At 37.3% G+C, this 26,968-nt stretch overlaps 3 protein-coding genes across 3 annotated transcripts; 1 reads left to right on the plus strand and 2 right to left on the minus strand.

Annotated features, from left to right (window-relative positions):
- The first annotated feature begins 891 nt into the window (after positions 1-891).
- On the plus strand, positions 892-14,726 carry snx22 (sorting nexin 22). Its single transcript, XM_049474367.1, has 6 exons — positions 892-1,166; positions 11,056-11,244; positions 11,340-11,434; positions 11,559-11,597; positions 13,475-13,542; positions 13,761-14,726. Exons 1-6 carry the CDS (start codon positions 1,104-1,106, stop codon positions 13,946-13,948), a joined length of 642 nt encoding a protein of 213 aa, XP_049330324.1. The 5' UTR covers positions 892-1,103; the 3' UTR covers positions 13,949-14,726.
- Positions 14,727-14,791: 65 nt separating this feature from the next.
- ppib (peptidylprolyl isomerase B (cyclophilin B)) lies at positions 14,792-17,949 on the minus strand. The gene is made up of 5 exons (XM_049474366.1): positions 17,616-17,949; positions 16,045-16,158; positions 15,859-15,952; positions 15,296-15,480; positions 14,792-15,165 (listed from the first exon to the last, which is right to left on the minus strand). Exons 1-5 carry the CDS (start codon positions 17,748-17,750, stop codon positions 15,043-15,045), a joined length of 651 nt encoding a protein of 216 aa, XP_049330323.1. The 5' UTR covers positions 17,751-17,949; the 3' UTR covers positions 14,792-15,042.
- A 2,038-nt stretch (positions 17,950-19,987) lies between these two features.
- depdc7b (DEP domain containing 7, paralog b) lies at positions 19,988-26,533 on the minus strand. Its single transcript, XM_049474369.1, has 9 exons — positions 26,425-26,533; positions 24,717-25,137; positions 22,841-22,962; positions 22,420-22,612; positions 21,985-22,250; positions 20,988-21,130; positions 20,742-20,867; positions 20,489-20,561; positions 19,988-20,296 (listed from the first exon to the last, which is right to left on the minus strand). The coding sequence occupies exons 1-9, from the start codon at positions 26,498-26,500 to the stop codon at positions 20,073-20,075; spliced, it is 1,644 nt and encodes a 547-aa protein (XP_049330326.1). The 5' UTR covers positions 26,501-26,533; the 3' UTR covers positions 19,988-20,072.
- Positions 26,534-26,968: the final 435 nt, after the last annotated feature.

Genomic DNA, 26,968 nt, shown 5'->3' on the forward strand with positions numbered 1-26,968 from the left:
AATTAATAAAGAAAAGAAAAAAAAAACATTTACAGTGGAATAACCAATTTAATATATCATAAACTTGTGTGTAAATGTGTCAACTACCGAAACAATGTATTTAAGCTGTTTAAATATGTAGAGACCCACAGTGGATGCAAAACTTTTTAAAATACAGTCACTCCACTGTACAGGGACGGTTGTAACAAAAGTACGGTATGTATGTATAAAATATACATAATTAGTCAATCAAATACTCAAAATAAAAAAAATATTATTTATTATTCACATTATTGTGAATTCATTTATTTCTTTTTTTTTATGACTAATAGGACTTTCTTTTACAATACGTGTCAAAAAAGAGGAATCCACCAAATTATAATGCAAGAAAATTATTTAATGGGGAGAACACATTCTCAAAAGAGTTGAAACATGAAACCAAATCATGATTTCACCTCATGTGAACTGGCCTGACTGCTAGTTTGACACAGGTTAGTCATTTCTGTTTTTACCTTATAAAACAGTGATTCTAATAATACTTATTTGGATTCCTAGACCTCTGATCTCAGGGCATTATCCAAACAAATACCTCTGATAGAAAAGTTTTGTTTTGCTAAAAACTTTCTCTGGGATTTTTACTTAATGTGGCAGTTTTGTTGTTAGCAAGAAGACAGTGTAACTGAGCATGCATACAGTGAGTGTAATCACTTGTTTGTATTAAATGGAGGAATTTAGGGTGTTAAAACTGTCCCATGTTATGACTGTAATCCCAGCTCTGTATTTGGGAGCTGGGATTTTTTAAACATTGGTAAACATTGGTTGTTTCGAGCCCTCCTACAGCTCCACCAATCAGCGCGGAGATCGGCGTGCTGTGGGCGGGGCTGTGCGGGACGCGCTCGTGCCGCTGAGCTCTGAGTGGAGACTCGGAGCTGAGTGAGCTGAGAGAGCTCAGAGCAGAGTGTTCAGTGTTTGAGGATTTTTGCTCAGTTTCGCGCTTCCATTCACTTCTGTTCCGGAGACAGTGTCGCTGACCCTGGACGGACAGCGGGCAGCTGGTGGTGTGGAGAGGGGGAGTCCGCGGGGCTGAGGGGGGCTGGTTTCGGAGCTGTTAGTGCAGCAGAGCGATGCTGGAGGTGTCTATCCCCTCCCTGGAGAGGGAAGTGGACGAATCAGGCAAACTGCGGAAAGTAAGTGCACCTTACTATATAGTTAACTTTACTTCACACCTATATAACTCTACAGTACACCTATATAACCCTACAGTACACATACATAACTCTACAGCACACATATATAACTTTACTTCACACCTATGTAACTTTACATCACACCTAACTCGACAGTACACATATATACCTCTACAGTTCACATATATACCTCTACAGTACACATATATAACTCTATAGTACACATATATAACTCTACAGTACACATATATAACTTTATTTCACACCTATATAACTCTACAGCACACATATATAACTTTACTTCACACCTATATAACTCTACATCACACCTAACTCGACAGTACACATATATACCTCTACAGTTCACATATATACCTCTACAGTACACATATATAACTCTACAGTACACATATATAACTTTATTTCACACCTATATAACTCTACAGCACACATATATAACTTTACTTCACACCTATATAACTCTACATCACACCTAACTCGACAGTACACATATATACCTCTACAGTTCACATATATACCTCTACAGTACACATATATAACTCTATAGTACACATATATAACTCTACAGTACACATATATAACTTTATTTCACACCTATATAACTCTACAGCACACATATATAACTTTACTTCACACCTATATAACTCTACATCACACCTAACTCGACAGTACACATATATACCTCTACAGTTCACATATATACCTCTACAGTACACATATATAACTCTACAGTACACATATATAACTTTATTTCACACCTATATAACTCTACAGCACACATATATAACTTTACTTCACACCTATATAACTCTACATCACACCTAACTCGACAGTACACATATATACCTCTACAGTACACATATATAACTCTACAGCACACCTATATAACTCTACAGCACACACACTGTAAAAAATGTCAGTGAAAAACTGTGAAATGGCAACAGAAATAAACCGTAAAGCAAGAAGAAGCTTATTGTTGTAGAATAAACATTGAATTACCATAGATTAAAAAACTGTGAAAAATGTTAATTTTAATTGTTTTAACATGTGAAATATATGGTGAAAAGCTGAAATGGTGACAGCATTGGACAGTCATATTAAAAATAGCACATTACTGTATTATTCACGGTGTACAAACCTTAAATAAAAAACATGCCGTCAATTATATTTTTTACCATTTTAAGATGTGAAATATACACTGTAAAAAAAAAATCTTGTCAAATTTACAGTGAAAAACTGGCAGCTGTGGTTGCCATTTTTTCACCGTAAAAAATACAGTGATCTTGTAAATGGCTTCACGGTAAAGTATATTAAAAAAAAGTAATGTAAAAAAAAGTATCATTACATTTTTGTAAATCATAATATTTAATATATTAAAAATTTAAAACTAGTATTAAATTTGTACTAATCCTAGCAAATAGTAAAAGATCCAAAATCTTGTACAGTGACAGTTTATTCTAAATGTGGTGCACTCCTAATTGAAACATGACAAATTCCTCTTCTTATATTGAAACATGAAGTTGATTAGTGTTTTTTTAGCAGTGAGATATTCACAATATGCTAAGAAACAGCATGTTGTGTATCACAATAACAAAATTAATCACAATACAATAATATATATATACCTCTAGGCCTGTCATAGTAAGATTTTTAAGTTGACAATATTATCCCAAAAAATATTGCGATAAACCATAAACTATTTCTGTCAAATGTCACTTATATAACAATAATACATTTTTTAAAGGCAAAATACAAAAAAATGCGTTAATCAAAGATTGGGAACTATATAATTATATTTTTACGTGTTTTCTTCTCCTACTGCAGTCCACACTGTGTGTATGGAGTCACAGTTATTGAAGCACCGGTCTGGTATTGCATGACTGGTTAAAATACTGTTCACTGTTATATATGTGGACAAACATACAAATAATCACATGTCCACTTATTGCATGATCAATAAATCGATAGCGTAATTAACTATTGTGACAGGCATATATATTTCTGATTACTTTAACCTTGTTAGTGTTAAAGATTTTATTCACATCTATGGAAAAAAACATTTGGATGATAAATAGTTTGCAATATGTAGATAAATGGTTCTTTGCCAGATTACATGAGATTAGATGTTTTTTAAAGAAAGCATCAAAAGGGTTCTGCTGTAGCTAAGATTTAAGTGCAGCTACTCAAAGTGTAAGTGGGTGACAGTTTTAAAAGAAAGATTCACCATATAACGATGATTCATCTTATTTACGCGCTATTCATTTGATTTAAATTTGTTACATTTTGTTTGATGTCTGTACATTTACATTTTGATGGACTTTAAAAAACTCAAAACTACATGTATTAGAGGTTCAGCAGGAGCACATCCTGCTGGGTAACATTTCACACTCCACACAGGACTGTGATCACAGTAACAGCTGCAGGATCAGCTGTCTAAATCCTCAAACCTCTCAACCTAACCAGACTAACCTCCCCCCTCCATTCCAGCTACTGACAGAAGCCCCTACCCTTTAGTTTCTGACTTTACAGCAGTAAATACTAAGCTGATTCTGGATCAGCACTGCCATTCTGAGATTGTATTCTGCATGTCAGTAGCTGGACCACTGGACAACGTGTTTGGGTCACACATTCAGCCACCTGCCAATGTTTCTGGGTTACTGCCACAGCGCAGGCTCCAGCCAAAGAGCCACAGAAAGCAGGTTATTGTGCTATCAAACACAGGCCTCATCACTGAGACTATGGCATGATCTTAATCACGCAATATTTTATATTAAGCAACATGTTTCCTCATTTAAAGGATGATTTTTGGCACATTCAAGTATGTTCCTTTGGAGCGGACATGTCAAAACACGTGTCAGTGCCATCAGCAAAATGCTGGTTTCAGAGAAAAGCTCTCTGACTTAGACAAGGATGAACTAAGCATAGATATATTCCACACTAAATAAATGTATAGGTGTCATGCAATTTATTTTTACTTTCTTCAAAATTGCAACTTTACAGGGGAGGGAAAAAGCCTTATTAACTTTAAATAAAGTCAATATTTGTCAGTGTTAAGATTTGATTCCAAGTCAGTTTAGTTTTTTCATCGACAGGTTTTGATACAATGTAAAGAACATTTGCCAGTTTCACATTGCAAGGAGAAAAACAGCAGGTTGAACACTGGCCAGTGTGCTCATGACAAGGCGACATAAGTTATTAGAGTTTAAATGTGGCCTGATAGTGGGTACCAGATGGATGGAACACTCCATTTCTGAAGTTGTGCAGGTATTTAACGTTCCTACATCAAATACGTCATAGAAACATTACCACCCACATTGAACAGCTCAGTGGATGGTAATGATCGTGACCTGAAGCGTCTGGCTGGTATTGTCCTTGTAAACTGTAACTGCAGAAATCACATACACATTTAATGCAGAAGGCCTCCCACCACATATCACACATATCCCACAGGTCAGTGCAGCGTTCTTTAGCTTCCATGAAACACGGCAAACCCATGGCGTTTGGCATGTCAGTATATATATACAGCACATATAATATATATATAATACATCATATATGTGTGGCCTCATGTTCTGACAAGATATGAAAACACACTTGTGTGTATATATCTGTGTATATGTGCGATGTTTATCTGTCAGGCTAAAAGTAGAGCCCTGTGGGAGACAGCTGAATCACAGCTATGCTAAAAGGTGCTGATGTCACTCAAACTGGAATGCCATTCCATCACTGCCTAAAGCAGCCATGCAGCAACTGCAGTCCTGTCATGACCCAGTAATTCTAGCTTCCAAAACACAGAAAAATATCATGTATCCGTATTTATGATTACTGAAAGTTTTCTTGGTGTTAACTTGACCACTGTGAATCCTGTTATTCTGCCCACACAGCTAACCTGGCTAGCACTGCATAGTATACAAGTTTCAAAGATTTGCTAACTTGACTACAAATTTCTTGACACATTTTTCATATCCAGGAACTTTTCTTAGTAAATACATTCTTGTCGTCAGTCAAGAACAGAAGGACAGAAAAAAATAAAAGAACGAATATTGAGAAATGGCTTTTTAGCTCCAACCACTACTTAATCCCACCATCTAATCCATCTAATTACTGCCTCCAAGGCCCGGTTGCATCAGCTGTGCGTAAGTATTTACTAAATTCAGGTTCACGCATTGTGTGTGGTAGATCAAAACGACACCCTCTAGGTATTTTAATATCATTGGCTTTATGAGGTAGAGTCACCTGAAATAGTTTTCTCAGCGTCTTAAGGCAGTTTCTGGAGGTGCTGAACAATAGTTGCTGCTATTCCTTCATGCTGTAAAGCTCCAGCTCATCCCAAATCACTCATCTAAGTTGAGTTTAGGTCAGGGGGTTGTGAACGACAAACAATTTTTTGTTTACTATGTAATTTAATGTGTTTGAAACTAACTTTTAGTAACTAGGGACTTAAAAAAGAACTTCTGTTCCGAATCATGTTCCGAGTCATTTGTATTTTGGTATGTTTATTAAAATATGACACATGCTCTGTTTAATCTGATATTTTTGTCAGTAATCTGATCAGTGGATTTACATGCAAGTGGAAAAACTCTAGGTTAACATGAGTCAGACAATAATTGAATTTCTGCATTGAAACCAATAACCAGGCAATAATGCCATAGATGCACCTGCCACTAATATTGTTGCATGTATATATGTAAACAAAGAACCACTTTACAGAGTTCCCATTTTTTTTAAGTTTCTAAGCATTTGCAATTCTGCTCTTCTTACATCTTCCTCAATATTGCTGTGAAGATAAGCAGATAAGCTTTTCTGAACAAGTGTCTGTTTTGTCCCGGTACATTTTAAGTGACGTAATACTATCTGTCTATGTCATTGACCACTTTTTGCTCCAGTCTACTGTATGGTGCCTGTATGTTAAACACATTGGGGTTGTGTGTATGAGTGTGTGAACATGGGTTCCTGTGTGTGTTAAGACTTCATCCTAGCAGAAGCATCCAGCTCTGCCCATCGGTGACAATGGCTCTTCTGTGTGTGTGAGAGAGAGTGCGCGAGTGTGTGTGAGAGAGTGTGTCAGTGTAAGAGGGAGGGAGGGAAAGAGACAGAGGGGCTGAATAGAGCTCTTTACGGCCAGCACTTCTGACCCAAAACACACAGCAGTCAACACATATCCTGTGTCCCCTCAAATCTTTTTGGCCAGGGTTAAAAACAACACGAACCGAGCCATGATCTTCTCAAAGAACATCTACAAGCCCACTCTGACTTTGAGGCGACTGCTGTTCCTGTTATTGCTGGGCTTCAAACTCTATTTTGTCTTTTCACACAGCTTTTTTTTGTTCGCTAGTACTGACCAAGGTCAGGATTTGACTAGAATATGCAGTTAGTACATAACCGAAAATTGCTGCTTCAGTGCTAGTCATGAGTTTATGAGCTAGTCATGCTGTTTACCACATTCCTCCAGATCCTCCAGAGCAAAGAGATCAGTGTCTGCTAGACAGACTGTCCCCTTTCAGCATGATGAACAGAAGAGTGCTCTTTACTTTGCTCTGCCTGCTCTAACTCACTTAACTAATGAGGTAATGAAGAATATTGCGTTGGTCGTTATGTGTTGTTTTATACATTGTTAACTCACAATGTGCTTATGTAAAACACAGTTTAGCGTATAATAGTATTTAAAAGACCAAATGTCTGCATTTCCTCCAACATGTTATGGTTTTTGTCCCCTTTAAAAGATCATATGATTTTTCATTGCTTCGCCATTGATCAGCTTATGTTTAGCACACTTTTTTTCAGTCAGAAAACTGCTCATCTTCTTTTTAATTCTCTTTAAACAAGAAATACAAAGGTTATATTCAATCATTATAGCCCTTTTTCAGGAACTATACATATTGCATTTAGTGATTTACTGACACTGACCATACAGTTCCTACAATTATTATAAAATATATAAAAAATATAATATTATTATATTAGTACTATTTTATTGAAGAAACTATACTAATAATAATGCCCATATAAACAAAATATATAGTATACAAAAATAGTAAAAATAAAAGGCAATGTAAAATTAACAGTGTTTTTAAATGTTTTGAATTTAAAAGTGGTCCTGGTAGTTATTTAGCTTCAAATATATGTTACAGTTTTAGATTTTGGGCTAGTTGAAGTTTTTTAAGGGCCAGTTTCAGACAGACTTTGGGCTGGATGTTTTTGGTGGACCTGGCAACTCTGTCAGTATCTGATGCCTTATAGACAGATTTATAGATATGTGTAAATGTGCATAAATAGGGAATTTCTTTATTTTCTTTTGGTTTCCTTATTGAAAACCAGTCAGATTTGCACATTAAATGTTATATTTGAAAGCCTGTTATAAAGAAATCCAGTGTAAAACAGACTTGTGAAGTGAAACATCATAACAAGTATGATTTTTTGTCAAATAGCCCTCCTCTGTTCTCCCCCAGCATTAATAAATAGGATAGGGGAACAGATTGCAAAATTAATTCAATGAATATTATATATGAGATATTTTTAGAAACAGCTGGAATTCATGCATTTACACAGAATTTATTTTGCAATCTGCCGAGGCTTCACACTAGATGTTGGAACTGAATTGAGGTCAGGTACTTATAAGGGATAATTAGTTATAGATTTGAAATGTCACTCAACCGTATCCCAGAGGCATTAGCTGGAGCACAGAAGTCAGGCCCACTGCTCTACAGCCCAGTGCTGATGAGCTCTATACCACTCTATCTAACAGATGATGAATTTAGGCTTATATTATGATTATGATATATGATTTTCTATAAACAAACTGTATAACTAAATGTCTGTGTCTGTAATGAGGACACAATAAAGTAGCTGAAATCACTCATCAAAAAGGTGTCTGGAAACTTTTGTATGTATGTTGTATTTCTAATTCTCTGGGCAGATTGATATGTGTAAGTTATAGGCTTCATCCAGATCCTTGCATCACTCAGGTAGTCTTTTGCTCCCCAAGTTATGCACATTTTGGCACTGACTTGTTAAAGCTTGCTTAAAAATGCCCCTCTCTCTCTCTCTCTCTCTCTCTCTCTCTCTCTCTCTCTCTCTTTCTGGTAAGACACAGCCTATTACACATAGAGGTGAGGTAGCTGAGAAGTGAAACGTTGTGCTCAGAGTGAGAACTGCTCTGAAGTGGAAGTGAGTAGTGTAAGTTATGGAAAATGGGAAACTTCAAGGATGTGAAATCTCTGTTAGCTTTTACTGAAACCCAAACATGGCTTCACTGCCCATAACAGCACTGCAGGTGTTTTTACAAGCCTGAACTGAGGTTATTTTTTGGGTTTTGCACTCAGTTCAGAATATATTTTTGTTTTTACTTGCTAAGTTTTTATTAGCTATGTACACAGGATACATTTTACCTGGGGAGAAATGTATTGTTACTACAGGATGTGAGGATAAAATATGAGTATATATGATTCACACAGCATAAGAAATCTCAGCATGCCTGAGATGGGAGTGGCTACTTGTGATGAAACATGTGATGAAACCAAGCTACAGCTGGGCAATATGACAATATTTTATTCTATTTTGATACATTTTTTGTACCGACAGTTTACTTTAAAAGGTATATTGAGCATGTCATCAGTGCTTAAAAGACCCTACATTTAATTTTAAATATAATTACAGTAGTAGAGTAGGGATGCATGCTGATATATATATTTTTGCTGCATTCCAAAATATTGTAATAAATACTGTGTATCATGAAAATGTATTTAAATATATTGTAATACAATATATACAATTTTTCACCCAGCTGTCAGTGCATGAGTTTTTATACAGTTCATATAATTTTAGCAACCAAAATTGAGAAATGTATTGTAATATAAAATCTGGCTGCAATGTCCAGCCCTATAACAATCTTATAACCCGCTTATAGATATAATGACATTTTAAAACATAAAAAAATTAGCAGCTACATTTTTGTAACACGCATGTAGGATTTTAGCTACGACTATGACTTCTCTAAAGTCCTTTGGCCTAAATGCTTCTTCATGCTTCTGAAAAGACTGAGAAGAACTTCCTTTCTACACTATTTGATGGAATGTTCAACCATAAATCACTTCACACAGGTTTAATATAACCTGAGGCTATTTTTATATCTCATTTTCATGGTGAAGTGCTTTGCAGTCTTTACCGATGCAGGAGTGACTTACATTGTGCATTTGGGCAGGATTAAAATCGCTGCTAGACACTGGTAATAAAAAATTTAAGCACAAATAGGAAGTAATAAAAGTATTTGGGATGTGAGAAAATGTTAATATATTGCGAAATTAGGTATTGCAATACTGCATTGATTTAAAAAAAATGTTTTTTTTTTTTAGTATAGATGTTTAATTATTAGTTTACATACTTTTTTTTCCCGTCTTTTGATCATCACTGTTCTGACTGGATAAAAAACTACACTTTTTCACTCAGATTATCTTCATATAATTTTGTGTTTTCCTAAAATTTTATTTTAAAAAGTGAAATTTATTGATTTGCTTAAAGTATTGCAGTATATTGAATTGTAAACCCAGTATCATGATATGTATTATATTGCCAAGTTCTTGCCAATGAACATATCTAGTCTGAATACGGTTTAAGACTCACAAACACACACTACACATATTTGGTTTGCACAAGTTTACAATATTATTCTGGGTTTTTGTTTGACTCAAGCAGATGTTGGTCTTCTGCCATTTTGCTATGTTTGCAGAAGGGTGTATTACTCTGTGAACCACAGATCCCCAGCTCTACTCTCGCTGTCCTGCACGTTTGGTGTTTGCTCAGCTCTAACACATTCACTTTAACCCAGGAAGAAGGGCTTGTTAATTAGTTTATGAGTTGAATCAGGTGTGTTTGTTTCAGGGAAAGCCAAAAGGCGCCTGGTAGGAGGTTCTCTAGAAACAGAGCTGTGAATCACTGGTGTAGGAACAAGCTGTAAGGTAACACTGCTGAGCTATACCTTGTAAGGTTTCAAACCAGCCACAGAAAAGCACATTAAGAACCTCTCTTTTATGTTGTGTACAATGGTGGGAAAGAGGAGTCTCAGCACAGTTGACCCTGTCACTATAGGACCCTGGGTGTGATCTAGCTCATTTTACATTTAATACTGAATAGCTGTCAGTTTGACAGATTATAGAGACTACTGAAGCACATCTCTATGCAGACAGAAGACATGACAATTTGTGGTTACATTTTTTACACATCCACAGATTTAAGATTTAAGTCTACTGTGCTTCAGGATAGATTTCAGGCATGTGTTCATAACCAAATGAGTTCACTAGAGGGCACACTTCTCCATTTTAGAGTTCCCTCATACAGCTCTGGAAGAAATTATGAGACCACTTCAGTTTCTGAATCAGTTTCTCTGATTTTGCTATTTAAAGGTAAATGTTTGAGTGAAATGAGCATTGTTGTTTTATTCCATTCTATAAACTACAGACATCTCTCCCAAATTCCAAATAAAAAAATATAATAATTTAGAGCATTTATTTTAAGAAATGGCTGAAATAACAAAAAAGAAAACAAGTTCATATTCTTAACGTTTAAGAGTTCAGAAATCAATATTTGGTGGAATAGCCCTGTTTTTTTTTTTAGCATTTTAGCATGTTCTCCTCCACCAGTCTTACACACTGCTTTTGGATAACTTTATGCCACTCCTGGTGCAAAACTTCAAGCAGTTCAGCTTGATTTGATGGCTTGTGATCATCCATCTTGGTTTATATTCCAGACTTTTACATTTTTTAAATCAAAGAAACTCATAATTTTTAAGTGGTCTCTTATTTTTTTCCAGAGCTGTAACTGCAAGTTATTCCATTCCTCAGGATAAATTTGTTTTTTTTTTTTCTTTTTACAGCTCTTCAGGGTGGAGATATTGTTCAACGGTAGGAAACACTTTGTCCTGCGGCGGCAGAGCGAATTCCAGACATTACACCGGAAGCTCAAGAAGATCCTGCAGCCTCCTGATTTCCCCAGCAAGAGGAACCAACACCTACGCACCAAACCACTGGAGCAGAGGCGTCAGGAGCTGGAGGATTACATACAGGTACACCTGAGCTCTGCTTACTTTACCTTTTATTAAATGATGTAGTTATAATATTCTACTTTGTCATGTTTTCTTTATGGTTAAATCTCTCACAGGTTATCCTGTATCAGAATGAAGAGGTTCCTCAGGAGTTGTTAGATTTCCTTCAGGTCAAACACTTCCATTCAGCAAACAAGATCTGCAGTATACAGTATGTACAACAGTACCAGTGAAGTTTTGCTATTGTGTTGATATTAGACCTGACCTGAGCATGTCTGATTTTATCACCTTAAACATGCAGCAATCTACATGATGATCTTCTTTTATTCTTTTAGTGAGGAAGAGTGGGATGACTCCCAAGATCAGGGGTACCGGTAAGAGTCTTCTTAAGGTTGATTTAAAATCAGATTATAATACTTTTATTATTTATGCGCCGATGTAGTGATTGACCGATATTGGATTTTTAATGATGCCAATATTTAGAAAGGTCTATAGTTAAGGTCTATAGTATCTCTGTCCAGCCATCTGAAAATAAACTATTACAATAGTTTATTACTCTGAACTGACTACTTTAATTCCATTGGTTAAAAAATTTCATATTTCAGACACCTTAATGTTTGGAAAGCTGTGTTGTTAGTTCTGCTTCTGAAGCTTCGTCTGCAGCCTCCTCTGCTTTCTGTGGGTAGAGTGGCGTAGTGGACACTAGAGGGCGCTGCCTGAGCCGTTGCGCCGCCTGAGCGCATTTATGTCTTTAAATAGTTGCGACTAGGAATGGCTGCATTTTTACAAAGTGGGGAATGCTATACTGTATTAAAATTAAATGAAATGAAGTAATTAATGTATACTGAATTTTGACCATTAATAATATGAAATATATTGGGTTCAGACTGCAATTAAATCAAAGTCATGTATGGAATCTGTAGGTATGTAAGAAAAACATAAACAATGATATTTTCACAGGAGAAGCAAAAGACTTGTGAATTCCAAGTTGTTGTGTTTTTACAGTTCTATAGGTTATTCTGAACCTATAGAAAAAAATTAAAACACCAAAAATGGAGATACAACGATATGTGTATATTGACAAAAGTAAGTGCTCAGCCATGGAAACCCATTCCCTGAAACATTTTCAACAAGCACTAAAAAAATCTACACAGATTTCTCTCCTGACAACTGTTCATTTGAGTGAGTAAAGCGCTTCCGTTAAATTCCGTTCCACTTAGCACTAGTAATTGCCACCCAACAGCACTCAGGGCGCTATCAGCTAGCTGTTCATTCCAGGTAGCTTGTTTTAACACGGTAAACAAGCAGACAACAGTCCAATATACTCATCTAATTTAAAAGAGCTAGTGCTGCTGTTAGCAGCTAATGCTAATGCTAATACAGCTCCAGCCTCCGTGCTTGAGAAAGTTTACTGAAACTCTGTATTTCAGTGGAGTGGCTTTACTGCTCCTTACAACCTGACTGGGAGAATTCATACAGAATACGCACCGGATTATAAGGAGCACTGCCGAATTTTGGAAAACAGTTAAGGATTTTAAGTGCGCCTTATTAATATGGTAAAAAAATACATATATATATATATGGTAATCTGAAGCCACTTGAAGTTTGTAGTGATTAAATCTGCAGAAACTTTGAGACCTGAGAAAGAGTTACTTTCATTCCTAGTCACTTCCACTTGGTTATTACAGCAATGACCAGTTGACTGGAATATTTTTTAGTAAGGAAATTTGACGAATAGAGTTGTTGTACAAGTGGCATCCTATCACAGGTCCACACAAATTCACTGAGCTGTAATGTTTGTAGAAGCAGTCTGTACGTCTAGGTTCTTGAATTTATACAACTGTGGCCAAGTGATTGGTGATTGGAGTAATGAATAATTTGGATAGGTGAGCAAATACTTTTGGCAATATAGTGTACATCTCTGCAACGAGCTTCAATTCACAAATAAATAAGTTACACATCAGAGTACTCAGAACATAATGAACTTGATTCTGCTATTTGTCTTTACAGAGTGCAATTTGATACATTGTTAAACATCACAGCAGTTCAAAGCTCTGTTATAAACTATAGTTGATCTCATCTGTTAACTTTGCTCATTTTCATCAAAAGTGGCACTAATTATGAGCCTGAGTGCATTTCTACACAAAGAGATTTATTACTGATTTTATTTTTATGGACTACAATTTGGTAGATTCTATTATATAACAGTTGAAAGTTTGATTCACTACTGGAAATCTCTTCATCCCTCTAGATATCAGCTTCTGCATCAGAGAGTGGTGGGCTTCTCAAGTGACCCTTATCTCCTGGCATCAAACTCAGGTAGCATATGCATTATAATAATTACCATAAACATAGTGGAATTATGAATTTGTATTATCACTGTTGAATTGATCATTACCTTAGTTTTCACAGTAATAACCTCTGTGTGTGCATGTCTTTTCTGTGTTTAAGGAACGTAAAGGCTATAATTTTATGAATATTTCCATCATATAATGTTATGTCTTAATTAACAGAATATAACAACACTTTCTGTGCAGATCTCCCGGATATGGTAGTGGCTGGCGTCCTGCAGGGCCTCTACCCCAGAGATACTAAAGTGACTTTTAGGCCTTGTTCCAAACCCCGTGTTAAGCCTGCTCCACTGCAGCCCAGGCATCCTGCTATTCCTTCCATCATCATAGACAGAGGCAGCCTCAGCTCATTACCAGAGACACAGATTGCCTGAGAGACTGGACATTATTTAAACTCCACTTAAGCTTGTTTTTGGAATTTTGCATTCATAAAGGCTTGAGAAATTGGTGCTCTCCAAAGATCATTTAGATGTGGTTTTTTTTTTTACCTTTTTCCATTTGCACAACTGTATGCACATGGATAGTGGATGCTTGTATTTACAGTCAGTTTACCAGGTTTAAGCATTATTAAGCTTAAAAGTTTGAGACTCCACATGAATTCAGCACAACAGTCAGTGAGTGTGTTTACGTGCACACAATCCCATTAGTTTGCCAGTAATTTTACTTGAATATGAACTATAACCTGGACTGAAATATGATCATTGAACTGAAATCCTGCTCTTTATTACAGTTCTTAATTACACTGAATGATTTACTTGAATAACTGGATAAGTGCATTAGATAGATTATGAACATGCATGTACGTGCACTTAATCAATGTATCTGCAGTTACTGAAGACTGGAGATCTACAGACTAGGACACATCTACAGTAAAGTCTGAATCAGTGTTCGTTTATTTAAAGATCGGGCCCTTTTACAATCTAATGTGCACCAAATACCATCATGTTTGGAATGCTGAGAATATACAGTCATTATTAGAGAAGCCTGAGAACTAATAAATGGTTTGTTGTGTGTTTGTCACTTGATACCAAAGCAGTAGTTTTACTTTTCATCCCTATCTGAACCACTGCATTTCAACTAATCCATTCGGTCCTGCTGCATTTCAATCTAATTTATTGTTTACATTTTTCTTAAAATAAAACACTGAATTTATTTTTGGTCCATGTTCTATGGTAAACATTTTAAAAAGGTATCCAACAAGAAGCATACAACACTGGTAACAAAACCTGGATCCTTTATTGGAGATTTGTTTACAAAAAGTAGTTGTTCTGTCAGACCAACCGCATTGGAATGCTTGTTCGAGATGGACCCATGTTGCCCCGCTCAGCGGACTGCTGCAGATGTAGAGGAGTGTGAGGGGTGTCGATTTAAGTGTCCCAAACACACAAACACCACTACACTGTGTGGTATGGTACACCTGCCAAATCCCCCCCGAAACCCACAGTCCTGTTTCTCCCCAGTGGGAGATTTACTCCTTTGCCACAGCAAAAGGTTTCTCCACCTCAATCTTGCCACATTCATGGATGGTGACGTCTTTTAGTGGTTTATCTCTGCCATCTGTTTTTGTGGCCTCAATCTTCCTCACCACATCCTGTCAGCAAAAACACAGAAATTAATAAACTATTTTTACTATGTTAAAGAATTACAGTATTACAGACATGTCCATGTGTACCCCTAAACCACTTTACCCTTCAGTTTTAACCCAAAAGCAAACCACTCACCATGCCCTCGAGGATTTTGCCGAAAACAACGTGCTTGCCATCAAGCCATGGTGTCTGTACAGTGGTGATGAAGAACTGGGAGCCATTGGTGTCTTTACCAGCGTTGGCCATGCTCAGCCAGCCTGGGCCATAGTGCTTCAGCTTGAAGTTCTCATCAGGGAAACGGTCACCATAGATACTCTTTCCTATTAGAGAGTTAAGCACATTATTTAAGTGATGGTAAAGACAATAACTGCCAGAGACAAGTGCTGCAATCTGTGTTTAAGGAGCTATGATTTATGAAAAACAGTGTAGAGCTCTGGGCCCCAGAAATACTGACAATGATTGAAGTGGTTTTATTGAACTATGCTTAATTAAATATTTTACTATGCATTGCAGAGTTCTTAGGCTCAGTATAATTTATTAAAATACTGATACATATTGGAATATTATACAACTATTTTGCCCATACTGTGTAAAGTAGCACTGAATGTTTGCTGTACTGTATACTTGCAATGAGTATCCATCTAGTAAAACATATCTCAGGCTGTTGTAAAGATTTATACAATGATAGCGTCTCCTACCTCCAGTTCCGTCTCCTCTGGTGAAATCTCCTCCCTGGATCATGAAATCTTTAATAACACGATGGAATTTGCTGCCCTTGTAACCAAATCCTTTCTGTTGGGAAGAATCAAAAGCACTTAGACCTGCATAAACAAATATACGATGAACATATATTTAATAGGAAATAAGTAATAAATGTACTGTACCTCTCCTGTAGCCAGGGCGAGGAAATTCTCAGCTGTTTTGGGGACTGTTTTCCCAAACAGGCCGATCACAATGCGACCCACGTCCTCATCTCCAATTCGGATATCGAAGTACACCTGAGAGAATAAATGGTTGAGGTTTGTGATTAACAGAAATACAAGATATTGTGCAATAATGACCATGTAAAACCTTTTCTGCTGAACTTTTTTTAAATATTGGCCCCTTTTATTTCCTTACTAAAATCAAGAAAACTGAAAAATTATGAAGCTAAAACCAAAGTAAGATCAGACAAAAAAAAAAACTAAACTTAAAACAATAAAGGACTAAATAAGAATAATTAATACATATACAAAAAGGGGGTTCCATCAAATAAAAACAAAATTAAACAAAAGTAAAAATTCACTCGTATTTCATACACACCCTGCCCTTCTGCACTACAAGTATGAACTAGTAACCAGTCACAGTAAAGTACCGGCGCAGGGGGCGGGGCGTGCCTGTACACGGTTGGGTCAGACTGCTGTCAGTCAAAGGGCGGGGCCGGGCCGGGCCGAGCCAGCCTGGATGTTGCGTGAACATCATGGCGTAAAGAGCGGCGTTAAACGCAGACGTGGCCTATGCGCCATTACACACCATTAACACAGCCACAGCTCCGGTGTTCTGTCGAGTTGTGCTACCTTGTCAAAACGTGCTCCCCTAGTGTATAATTTATGTTAAAAAAAAAAACTAAAGAAGCACCATATTAACGCATGTTCCCAGTAGATGTAGCTAGCTGGTATATTTGGATAGCATAAATCACTGCATTATTGTAACGTTATGGCAAACAGATAAATACAAATTATTTTTGTATATATTTTTTTTTATCATTTTTGTACTTATTATTAATTTGTGCAGTGAAAGTGAGTCCAGGTTGTTTAATGCACACAAAAATAGATTAATAAAAAAAAGAAAATAATAATAAAAAAAAAAAAAAAGTGTACGGCAGCGCATGCGCAGTGTCTTTAGGACGCACGTATCGATGGGTAGCATAACTCGACATAACACCCGGCTGCAGACTGCTAAATAGATTAACCGATGTGATAACCTGCAAATGTATCTCGCGTTGGAGGTAACTAAAGCTGCGGCAAGCTTTATACCAGTCACGGGTTAGAGAAGCTGCTGTTTTGGGTTTAATCGCGCCGGTACCTCCGCATTCCGGCTAAACAGCTAAATTACTGCACAGACAGCTAGTTAGCCTAGCCTACTGCAGTTAGCTTTAGCTATAGCTACCTCCCGGCGCTCTGCACACCCACCACTCTCACTGCTGCCTGTGTTTATTAGTTAGCTTTGGAGGTTCTCCTGGGAGAAGTTAAACTAGCCTGGTTGCTAAGTAGCTGTTCACGGTCAGTCTGCACTCAGACCCTCGTTAGCTTGGCTAGTTAAGTAAACTATCCGCTAGTTACTGTTTCTACTAACAAGGTAAAATTTCAGGCACAACCCAATCTCCCGTTAACCGTTAGCCCGAGCTCTCCGCGCTCTCCGGTTCCTCCAGCTTTTCTCCTGCAGAGGCCCGTTCAGTCCGCCATGTCTTCCTTACCTTGGCCGTAACTTTGGGGCCTTTTTTCTTCTCGTCAGCGTCGGATCCGTTCGGGAAGAGCAGGAAAATCACCGACCCGACGATAACTGTCACCGCGACCAGGAACTTCATCTTTCTCTCGAAGCCCCGCACCATGAACAAGCCCGGTCTGTCTGTGTGGCGCTAAATGCTGGTGGGGGACGGCGAGGAGGAGGAGACTGAGGAAACGCGGGGGTCGTTTAAACGCTTCTTTACCCTGATCCAGGAAAAGCTCAGCGCGCGCAGAACCGCATCCACAACCTGATTTAGAGAAAACACAAGAACCGGCCCCAGATCAGCCGCTATTCCCCGTCTACTACGGAGGCGGACTGCGACGCACTGCGCCCTGATTGGTCGAGAGCCTAAGAACGAGCCAATCAGCGTTTGAAACGCGTACAGCGTGGAGGACCGAACAGCTGTCTGACTATTTCCTCTTATCGCAAATCTCTTTACACAGATACACAGTCTGGATGCTCTGGTATTCCCTACCTTTTCCCTCACAATTCCCAACTTAAAATACCCAGTAAACGTCCATTACATGCTAGCTATATTAAAGTTCCATAGCTCCATATGTGGGTCAGTCTAGATTGGGGTACATCTTGTGTAAATCCTGTGTGAAATTGAAATTAGGTGTAGTGAAACATAACAAGTACAAACTTGCGTTTAATAGCCCTTCCTCATTCACCCCAAGCATTCTGAAACACAGTGCTTTTAGCTACTACTCCTAACAGACTTACAATGCTAGTGATAGGGGCATTGCATTGTCAATGCAAAGAAATAGATTGTTCTACACCATTTACAAGCTCAAAGTAGCTACAAACTTTATTGATAGAACTCCAAGGGCCCTGAAAAGTTTGAAATGGAACAGATAGTTTATTAAAGGAGCAATTTCGCTAGAAAGCATTTAGTACTTGCTCGTTTTGAAATACAGTAGGTCACTCCGAGTTGCATATACATGCTGCATGTGTAACAGTTCTACCCACATTGCATTAGCAAAAAAAAAAAAAAACTGAAAAATGAGTGAATCAGGAAATGAAATAAACCCCCAGTCTGAAATAAACTTAAATTAGGATTCTTGGCTTTACCCACCTTGTCTTGTGACTGTAGAATCGTCGAACGAGCATCACAGTTCTGGTAGCCAATCAGATACTTGTGCATTGTCATGAAGATTCATAAGAGCCAAAATCCTGTCGTTCTTTTCTACCCACTCCTCCACCAAACTAAAACAAGCACTTTAACAAAATCAGCTCAGGGAATTTATTCATATTAGAGACCACTGCCAAATTTATTGAAAAACGATCAAATGAGACCTTTAAAAAGATACACAGTACCTTGAGGTAGTTATCTGGGCACTGCAATCTTGAAACTAAATCACTATAAATCGACTGACATTGATGAACAAATAAGTAGGAGAGGGGAACAGATTGCAGAATTTAATCTGTGGAAATGCACTACATGCATTGTGCCGTTTATATAGATTTTTAAAAAAATAAACTTTTTTAAAATCTCAGGGCCCTCAGAATTCTACCAACTAAGTGTGGTAAAGTGTGGAGTAAAAGAACAGCCATTTCTGGGTGTGTAAACAGACCAGTGTGTTTGAGGGGACAAGTCTTACACAAATTACTTTGACACATTTCAAAGTTATATTGTATTAAGAAACACAGAAACAATATATTGAGCAAGCAAATTGAATTGGTTCAATTAGTAATGGACATGTAAATAAAAAAATCATTTAAATGTGTCTATACTCTATGCAAAAATATTGTGGCATTCAATAGAAAAGATCCATATGAGGCAGAATGGTTCTTTTAACGAACATGTCGTTAGTGGGTCCATCTCTTAATGTGGGCCACCAGGGAACCATGGGATAGGGAGCCCTACTGCTCCTCCTACCTGAGCCCTGGCCACTCACACAGGGGTTGCACTCCCATTTTCTTGAAGTCATTAGCAGTGTTTGCCACAATATAATTTAGTGTTTTACACACTGTTCGAGTTGTTTTGACTCAGCAGTGATAAATGCTTCAAAAAATTAAATTTTAAACCAAAACCGAGGCCATTTCATAAAGTTTTATTGATTGCCCATTTTCTGTAAGGAAGGAAAAATGACAAAATACTAATTATATTTAAGATAAAAAAATGTGTAAGAATAATTAATGTACTGTATTGCTAAGAGTAGTGATAGATCAGTCTGACCTGTGAACATTACAGCTGTTGCCAAGTCAAACAGGAAGGTTTAGAAACTAGTAAATAGCATTATTTTTTTCAAAAGAAAATGAAAGCTGGTTTTATAAAAAAAAAAAAAAAAAAAAACAACAAAAAAAAAAAAAAACACAAACAACACTTCAACATGCAAATAGTTTAAAATATTTATTTTATTTATTTGTCACACGAAATGTTTACCAACCTCACACACAGTACATTATCTTCAGTGGTGCAAAATTACAGATCAAACAAGTTGATTGTGCTTAATCTGGACCCAAAATACTGAGCAAAAACCTCAGGATGGCTTTTGTAAAACTGTGCCAGTAGCCGATTCTTCTCCTTTATGGAATACTTTTCGTTTTCATCAATATTCTTCAGCAACACAAACAGCTCGTTCTTAGTCAGTTCTTTTACAGTGTCGTTATACAAGTTGCTCGAAATCTGCTGGCAGAACACGTAATCTGGAGAGAAGGGTTGCACACAGATTGCAGTTTCAGAAAATATTCTTTCACACCTGAATCTTTAGATACAGTTCACACAATAAAAGGCAAACAGAACTAAATTTAGGGTTTCCATGATGGGAAATAAAAGATAAGGGAAAACCAAGGCTGTGCTGTAGTATCTTCCCACTTCCTGGTTGCATAATTACTTACTTGTGCTGGGAGCCCTCTTTTTCAGGATGTCTTCCAGTTTGTCACTGACCAGCTTGTGCAGAGAACCAGGAATCTAAGAGGAAAAATAATTTTTATTTAGGGCCATTTATAATGAGCCACTTAAACACTTCAATTTCTATCCTATGTTTAGCACTTGAGCTACTAGTCTACTGTATGTTAGTTATTAGTTCCCCTGAAAGCTAGGTGGAAAGACAAGTCAAATTTTTTAGGATCTGACAAAAAAAAAAAACACCTTGAAAATGTCCTGATAGTTGTCTAGCATGAACAGCAGCAGCAAGTCCACTTTTCCCTTTGGCAAACATTTGCTTTGAATGATTGCTTTAGAGAAGGTCTTCTTTATAATCATCCGATTTTCGGTCTAAAGAAGAATACAAAAAAAAAAAAAGTTTTATAAATACGAAAAGAATAAACGAAGCAGGATCTTCTTTTCTCTCATACACGCATACATAAAAAGGAAGACACCATTACACATCCTTACCTCTGTATGGAGTCTGACATGTGCTGGGTCTGCTGCCAGCGACATGAACATCAGCAGCCTGTACAGCTCCTCTCTGCTTTCCACAGGAAGCAACTTCAAACACAGCTGCAACACCTCCAGAGCTACATCAAACTTCCCATTCACTACAGATAAAGCAGTTACTGAAGTTAACAGATTTTTTTTTTTACACAAAATGCAAAATAAAGATACATTAAAATTTAAACTTGTGGGGTCATCGTATTAATAAAGGTAATTTATGCATCGCTTGATAGTTGAGTGTAATTGCAATAACATTGTATGTAAATAAAAATTATTGCAGTTTCATCAACATTTATTAAACATTCCTATAGCCCACATTGAAGTGTTAAGCTGTGTTCTAGACTACACATTAGTACTATGAAATGTATACTAACCTTAATAGAGCAGATTGTTTTGGAAGTGTACAAACTATTAAATTAACTAATTTATTATTGTTTTGAATCACAAGAATGTGATCAAGCATAATTTCAAGTTTCCTGATATTTTTCTAATCATTTCAGACATTAGTAGCTCTTTCCCACACTTAAAAATGGACAGATTACTCAACATTTTACATTATATTACTTTACAATACATACATTACATTAAGAAGATTCTTTTATCCAACAAGAAAAGACAGAAGTCCAAGGCAACTTTAACACTCATCATTAATTAGTACTACCTATTGGCATGCAACTGAGAATCCCATACTGTATTGTTTAGAGAAACTATTGGCTGGAAACATCTGAGAAGGTCCTCTAACAAATCCAACAATTCTTGTGAAACAGAATCAGCACCTAACCGTTCTTCTAACGTGGTCCAACAAATGTAATCAAATACTGTTATTATTTGGATGTCAGCATTTAACAGCAGTTTTAATATGTAGTGAACAAACCACTGACGCTTTTAAAATGGCATTATTTGTATTAATCACCTGGCATCATCTAGTGCTAGTTTAAAGCCATTCCCCTTAACTTACCTAGAAGGTCAGTAATCTCTGTGTAGACATTGTTTAAGCCACTGGAGAGAAGAGGCTGTGTACTAGCATGTCCATAGTATTTGGCTAGAATGTCAAACAGCAGAGCTTTGCACTTCTCAATGCCTGTAGACCTGGAGTGGCCATGACCTTCATCCTCCTCATAATCCTCCTGTGAAAAGCTGGGCAGCTCCCTGCTCACCTCAACCACCAACTGGTCCGGCAGGAAGTCCAGCAGGTCTAGTGCTGCTGAGAGCCATTCATCATCTCTGCAGAAAGGCAGAAAAAAAAAATTCTAAAATCTACCACAGTCCTCCTCCTACACTGTGCAAAATCCTGAGTCAACGTTTTAATCTAGACTTCAGCTGCCCTGAACACAATCCAGACTAATATTACAATTAAATAGGCCCCAATCCCACAAAGGTGATCATAACCCACTGTGATTCCTTAAAAGCCTTGAGTATTTCTCTGTCCAGGTAGTTACTGGTGTAGAGTAGGTCAGGTTCATTATTATTGGCACCAGACAGGGGGATGTGACACTCTTTGCAGTCCAACACCCCATCCAGCAGGGGGAGCTCAATCAGCTGCAGAAGCCGTAGGACAGTCTGCTCCTGCCAAACCTGATTGACCACTGGAAAAAAAAAAAAAAAACAGAGAGAATTGGATCATTTCCACCTTTCATAAAGAGTTTAGACTTTTTTTTTTTAGCTGATTACGTTTTCAGTGAGAAGCAATTATACAAAATACAATAAATTACAACTGGTATTTCAATTGATAATGGTGAGATGAATGCGTTTGTGGTACACTGAAGGCTAAAGTGGTTGTAAGATTATCAAAACAAAGATGTTTCAAGACCCACCTGACTGTGGTAATGTCTCTGTCTGCAGAAAGCTGGGGCTAAGGTCAAGCTCCTCCAGGAGGAGATCTATAATGTGGTCTGACTTCACTGGAGTACTGTGGAACAACATTGGGTCATCTGGCCTGCAGGTACAAGACATTGGGGTCATGGCTGTAGTACATTAAGATCAATGCATGCTTGAGTTTCAGATCTTTCGGAATCATTTGCAAAATTGAAATGCATTTTCATTTGTGTACATCAGTCTATACAAGAGTGTCTGCTAAATGCCACAAATGTGAATCCAAAACAATGCAACAGTTACCAACACTGTAACTAATTTCATGCTCCAACAAATGTTGTGAAAAGTAATAGGTTGGTTGGTTGTTGGGGTTTTATTGCCACTCCAGCACAAATTTGCCTATTTGTGGCATACACTTGGTTTTAAATGCGTAGATATAAATGCACAGTTGATTCAAATATTACATATGCCTCTATATGTGTGTCAAATTTGATGTTTAATATTAAGATCCGATAAAAACTTTAAAATCTTTCCTGGTGAGTGTTTCCCAAAAAGGTCCTTTATGTTCTGTTCTTGATAGTAAAATTTTCGTATATGGTAATGGGCTGGACAGTCGATGAGGATGTGTTTTATAGTTAGTGGGGTGTTACACGATTGACAAGATGGTATTTCAGTGTTTGTTAAAAGGTGTCCATGTGTTATTTTTGAGTGGCCTATACGGCATCTTGTAAACTGAAGTGTAAACTGTCTGATCTGATCTTGAGTTGTGTTTGAAGGTTGTCCGTGTTAACAATGGTTAAATTGGTCCCGCTCTTCTTGCCATTTAGATTTAATGAAGGAGTTTATTATGTAAAAGGTGTCCGGAGGTGGGGTGGAGAACTTAGTGATGAAAAGTAATAGGATACACCTCCATAAGGCCCAAGTCCCCACTCCAAGACTGTTTGTACTGTTATTCACAAGCGATCAGTTTGGATTTGCAAGCTGACAAACGTATCAGCATTTAAGGAGGTTGTTGGTCATTGTTGCAAGTAATGCAAAAGACATTAAAATCAGATTTGAGGGGCAAAATTGATCTGGGCTATATTGGCATCAGCAGAGTTATTTTCCTGTATAGCCAATACTGAGAACCAAGCAGATAATTAGCAAATTAAGAATTACAGCAAGTTTGCAGAAGTCTCCTTAGTCAATGGAAGCTGCAGTTCTTTGTTCAACCACTAGATGGAACCACTGCAGTTTAAAGACTGTTGTACTACTCACTGTGCAAACTATATCTTTTATAGTCATTTAAATATTATTTAGGTAAGGAGGTTCTTTAATGATTCCGAAGGCAAACTATTTTACATATTTGTCGAATGAGTAAAACTAACATTTTGTATTAAAAGCAGAATAAAGACTTTACAAAACTAACTGGACACCCCCTCAGGAGTGCATCTTCGCCCAATAGAGAATCAAAACACAGCAGCTAACAAACACCAAAAACCAGAATTAACCACGACCTAGCATACAGCAGCAGTAATTGGAAAGCTAAGCAATCTTATCCAAAGGGTTCATACATATGTAATATTTATGGTTAAATTAGAGTGGCCTACTTGAAAGAATGAAGACATCATACTTAAAAATTGAGTCCTTTTACAACCATCAGGAAAGGCAAAATTTCCTAGAAATTTTAAGTTATCCGGTAACACCAGCACAAATAGAGAAAACCCAATTACTTTATTAAATTCTCAACATACATGACTCATTGTAAGGGCAGAGCAGTACTGTAGGGGCAAACCTCCAACCCAGTGACAGAAGTTTTGGCTTCACATGGAGCACCTAGATTGGTGGTGTGACTGAACTGATTTTAGAAAAGCAGGGGGAGTTGTGGGATTGAATCACCTGTAGAGCTGGCTGTGTGTTTGACTCTGTTCAGTCGGAGAAGGAAGGGTGTTTTCAGCACTATTCAGTGGAGGGTTTTGAGAGCTCAGGAACCGGTACAGGCTGCTGTCACTATCCTGAAACATGGAGAGCTTACTCTCCTTCCCAAACGACTTACATGCCACTGCTTCAAACACCTTACAGTCCAGGAGCACTTGGCACACACGCACCACTTTAGCCCTGGGTACTTCAACATCACCCAAAACCTTGTTGTGGTTAATGTAAGCCTGGATCACATTCACAGCATCAGAGCCCAGGAAGCAATTACTGTGAGACTTCAGGTAGTGACGTCGTCGCTTCACTTTCACCTCTGCTTGAAGGTGGGCTATTATGTTGCTCCAAATGACCATGGACTGGAACGGCTTACCGATCATCCGATGACCTACACAACAAAAGATTTTGAAAAGGTACATTTAGGTACTTAATCTGTAGTGCTGAACTTTTCATCTTGTGCTTAGACTACTATATTAAAACTACCAATTACAGGAACATAACACACGTAACAATAGCAATAATTTAGAAGTGAGTAATATCAATTAAATAATATAAAACTTTAAAGTGGCTAACCTAATTTAACAGGGCTTTAGGGAGTTTGTGCAAGTAGCATCACAATTAGTGAAATGGAGCTCAGCAAATAATGTATTGACCAGTGAGAACAATTAACAAGACAACTATGACTGCATCTCAGCTGCTTAAGATATTAACTTCAGAGCAAACAACTGCTGTCAGTTCTTCTCTATTTAAGAACAAAAAAAATAACGAAAAACAGATACTGACCATGATTCTATTCATATGGAAGTAAATCCTGTTTATATATCTTGCAGATGTATTTAAAAAAAAAAAAAAATCCATCCCTCTTGAGCAATAGGAGACTACATAAATCACTTTCCAGGTTGCCTACAACTCACTCACAGCATGCAATAGAAACTAGAGGAGGCATCTTCAGCCCTATAGCCATCTTACAATTTGTTTGCTATGTGCCATCAAAATTAACCCTAGGCAATGTAAAAGAATGTTCAAATGAACAATAAAGTACAAGGAGTAAAGTTTACCTTATTTACAGTAGCATTTTCTTAAAATATGGTATTCACAAAATAAAACTGGTCATTGAATTAAGGTCACTTTTTTAGGTAAAACTAAGTGTTTAATCATGGGTTAAAAATCCCAGAACTCAGGAAATGACATCCAATAAAAAGATAAATGGGGGGAAAAAAAGCTTCTGATGACCCGGACAATTTTTTTCGGCAGTTTTGTAGAAAAAAATTGTCAGGGTCATCAGAAGCTTCCCCCCACCCCTTTATCTTTAGGCTGTTTAATTTATAAAACAACTGCAAACTATTTCATTTTGCTCAGTTCCAGACAAAGGTTTAAATTTCATTGCATCCCCAGTTAGTGTTTAATGCTGCTTATAAAAATGTTTAATAATCCAACACATTCAAATCTAGATTTCTAATCCAAATTTGACCTGAAGTTCATAATCCCAAAGGGAAACAATGTATGAGCTGTGATTTGTAACTTTATCGCCCTGATAGATCAATTAAAGACTAGAATCTCATTAGAATAGAATTTTTACATTAAACTCAAACCCTTCAATAACAGTTATGGTAACCGAGTCCCTGTTCTGTAGAGGAATTGTGCCGGTTGGTCTTCTAAAAACCCTGGGTCTTACCGACAGGCCGCTGCATGGGACTGTAGAGTTTCCCCGCCAGGTTGAGCGCTGCTGCCCGCTCTCTCACTGTCGCCATGTTTCTTTCTCTTCAGGCCGAGCACAACTAACCGCCACTCAAAACTCCCGCGAGCTCAGCCTCGCGCTTTACCCGTCACCAATTACAAAGACTTCAGCCCATTGGTTCAGAGGTGCGACCATCAGCCAACCAGAGAAAAGCACGGCCAGTTCCCTCCAAACCTGTGTACAGCAGGGGGCAGCAGAACACAACCATAATCACAGGCAGTCCCTCTGTTACAGCAGCTGCAGCCACTGCTGGACTGTTCCTCAGGAGCATCTTAATTTAATTATTTGTATTTCTTTTCACACTGAAAATACAATGTATTACCACACTTATTAATCATTGTAACAGTGACTTAAATTACCTATCAAAATATCATTATTCGAAAGACATTATAACATTCTTGTCATTTGTTAAGAATTTTAATTAGTTTTTTATGAGATCAAATTTTCTTCTCTTTTCATGATTTATTTTATTTTTGATGTA

This window comes from Astyanax mexicanus, chromosome 2, assembly GCF_023375975.1.
Source record: "Astyanax mexicanus isolate ESR-SI-001 chromosome 2, AstMex3_surface, whole genome shotgun sequence".
Classification (NCBI taxonomy): domain Eukaryota; kingdom Metazoa; phylum Chordata; class Actinopteri; order Characiformes; family Acestrorhamphidae; genus Astyanax; species Astyanax mexicanus.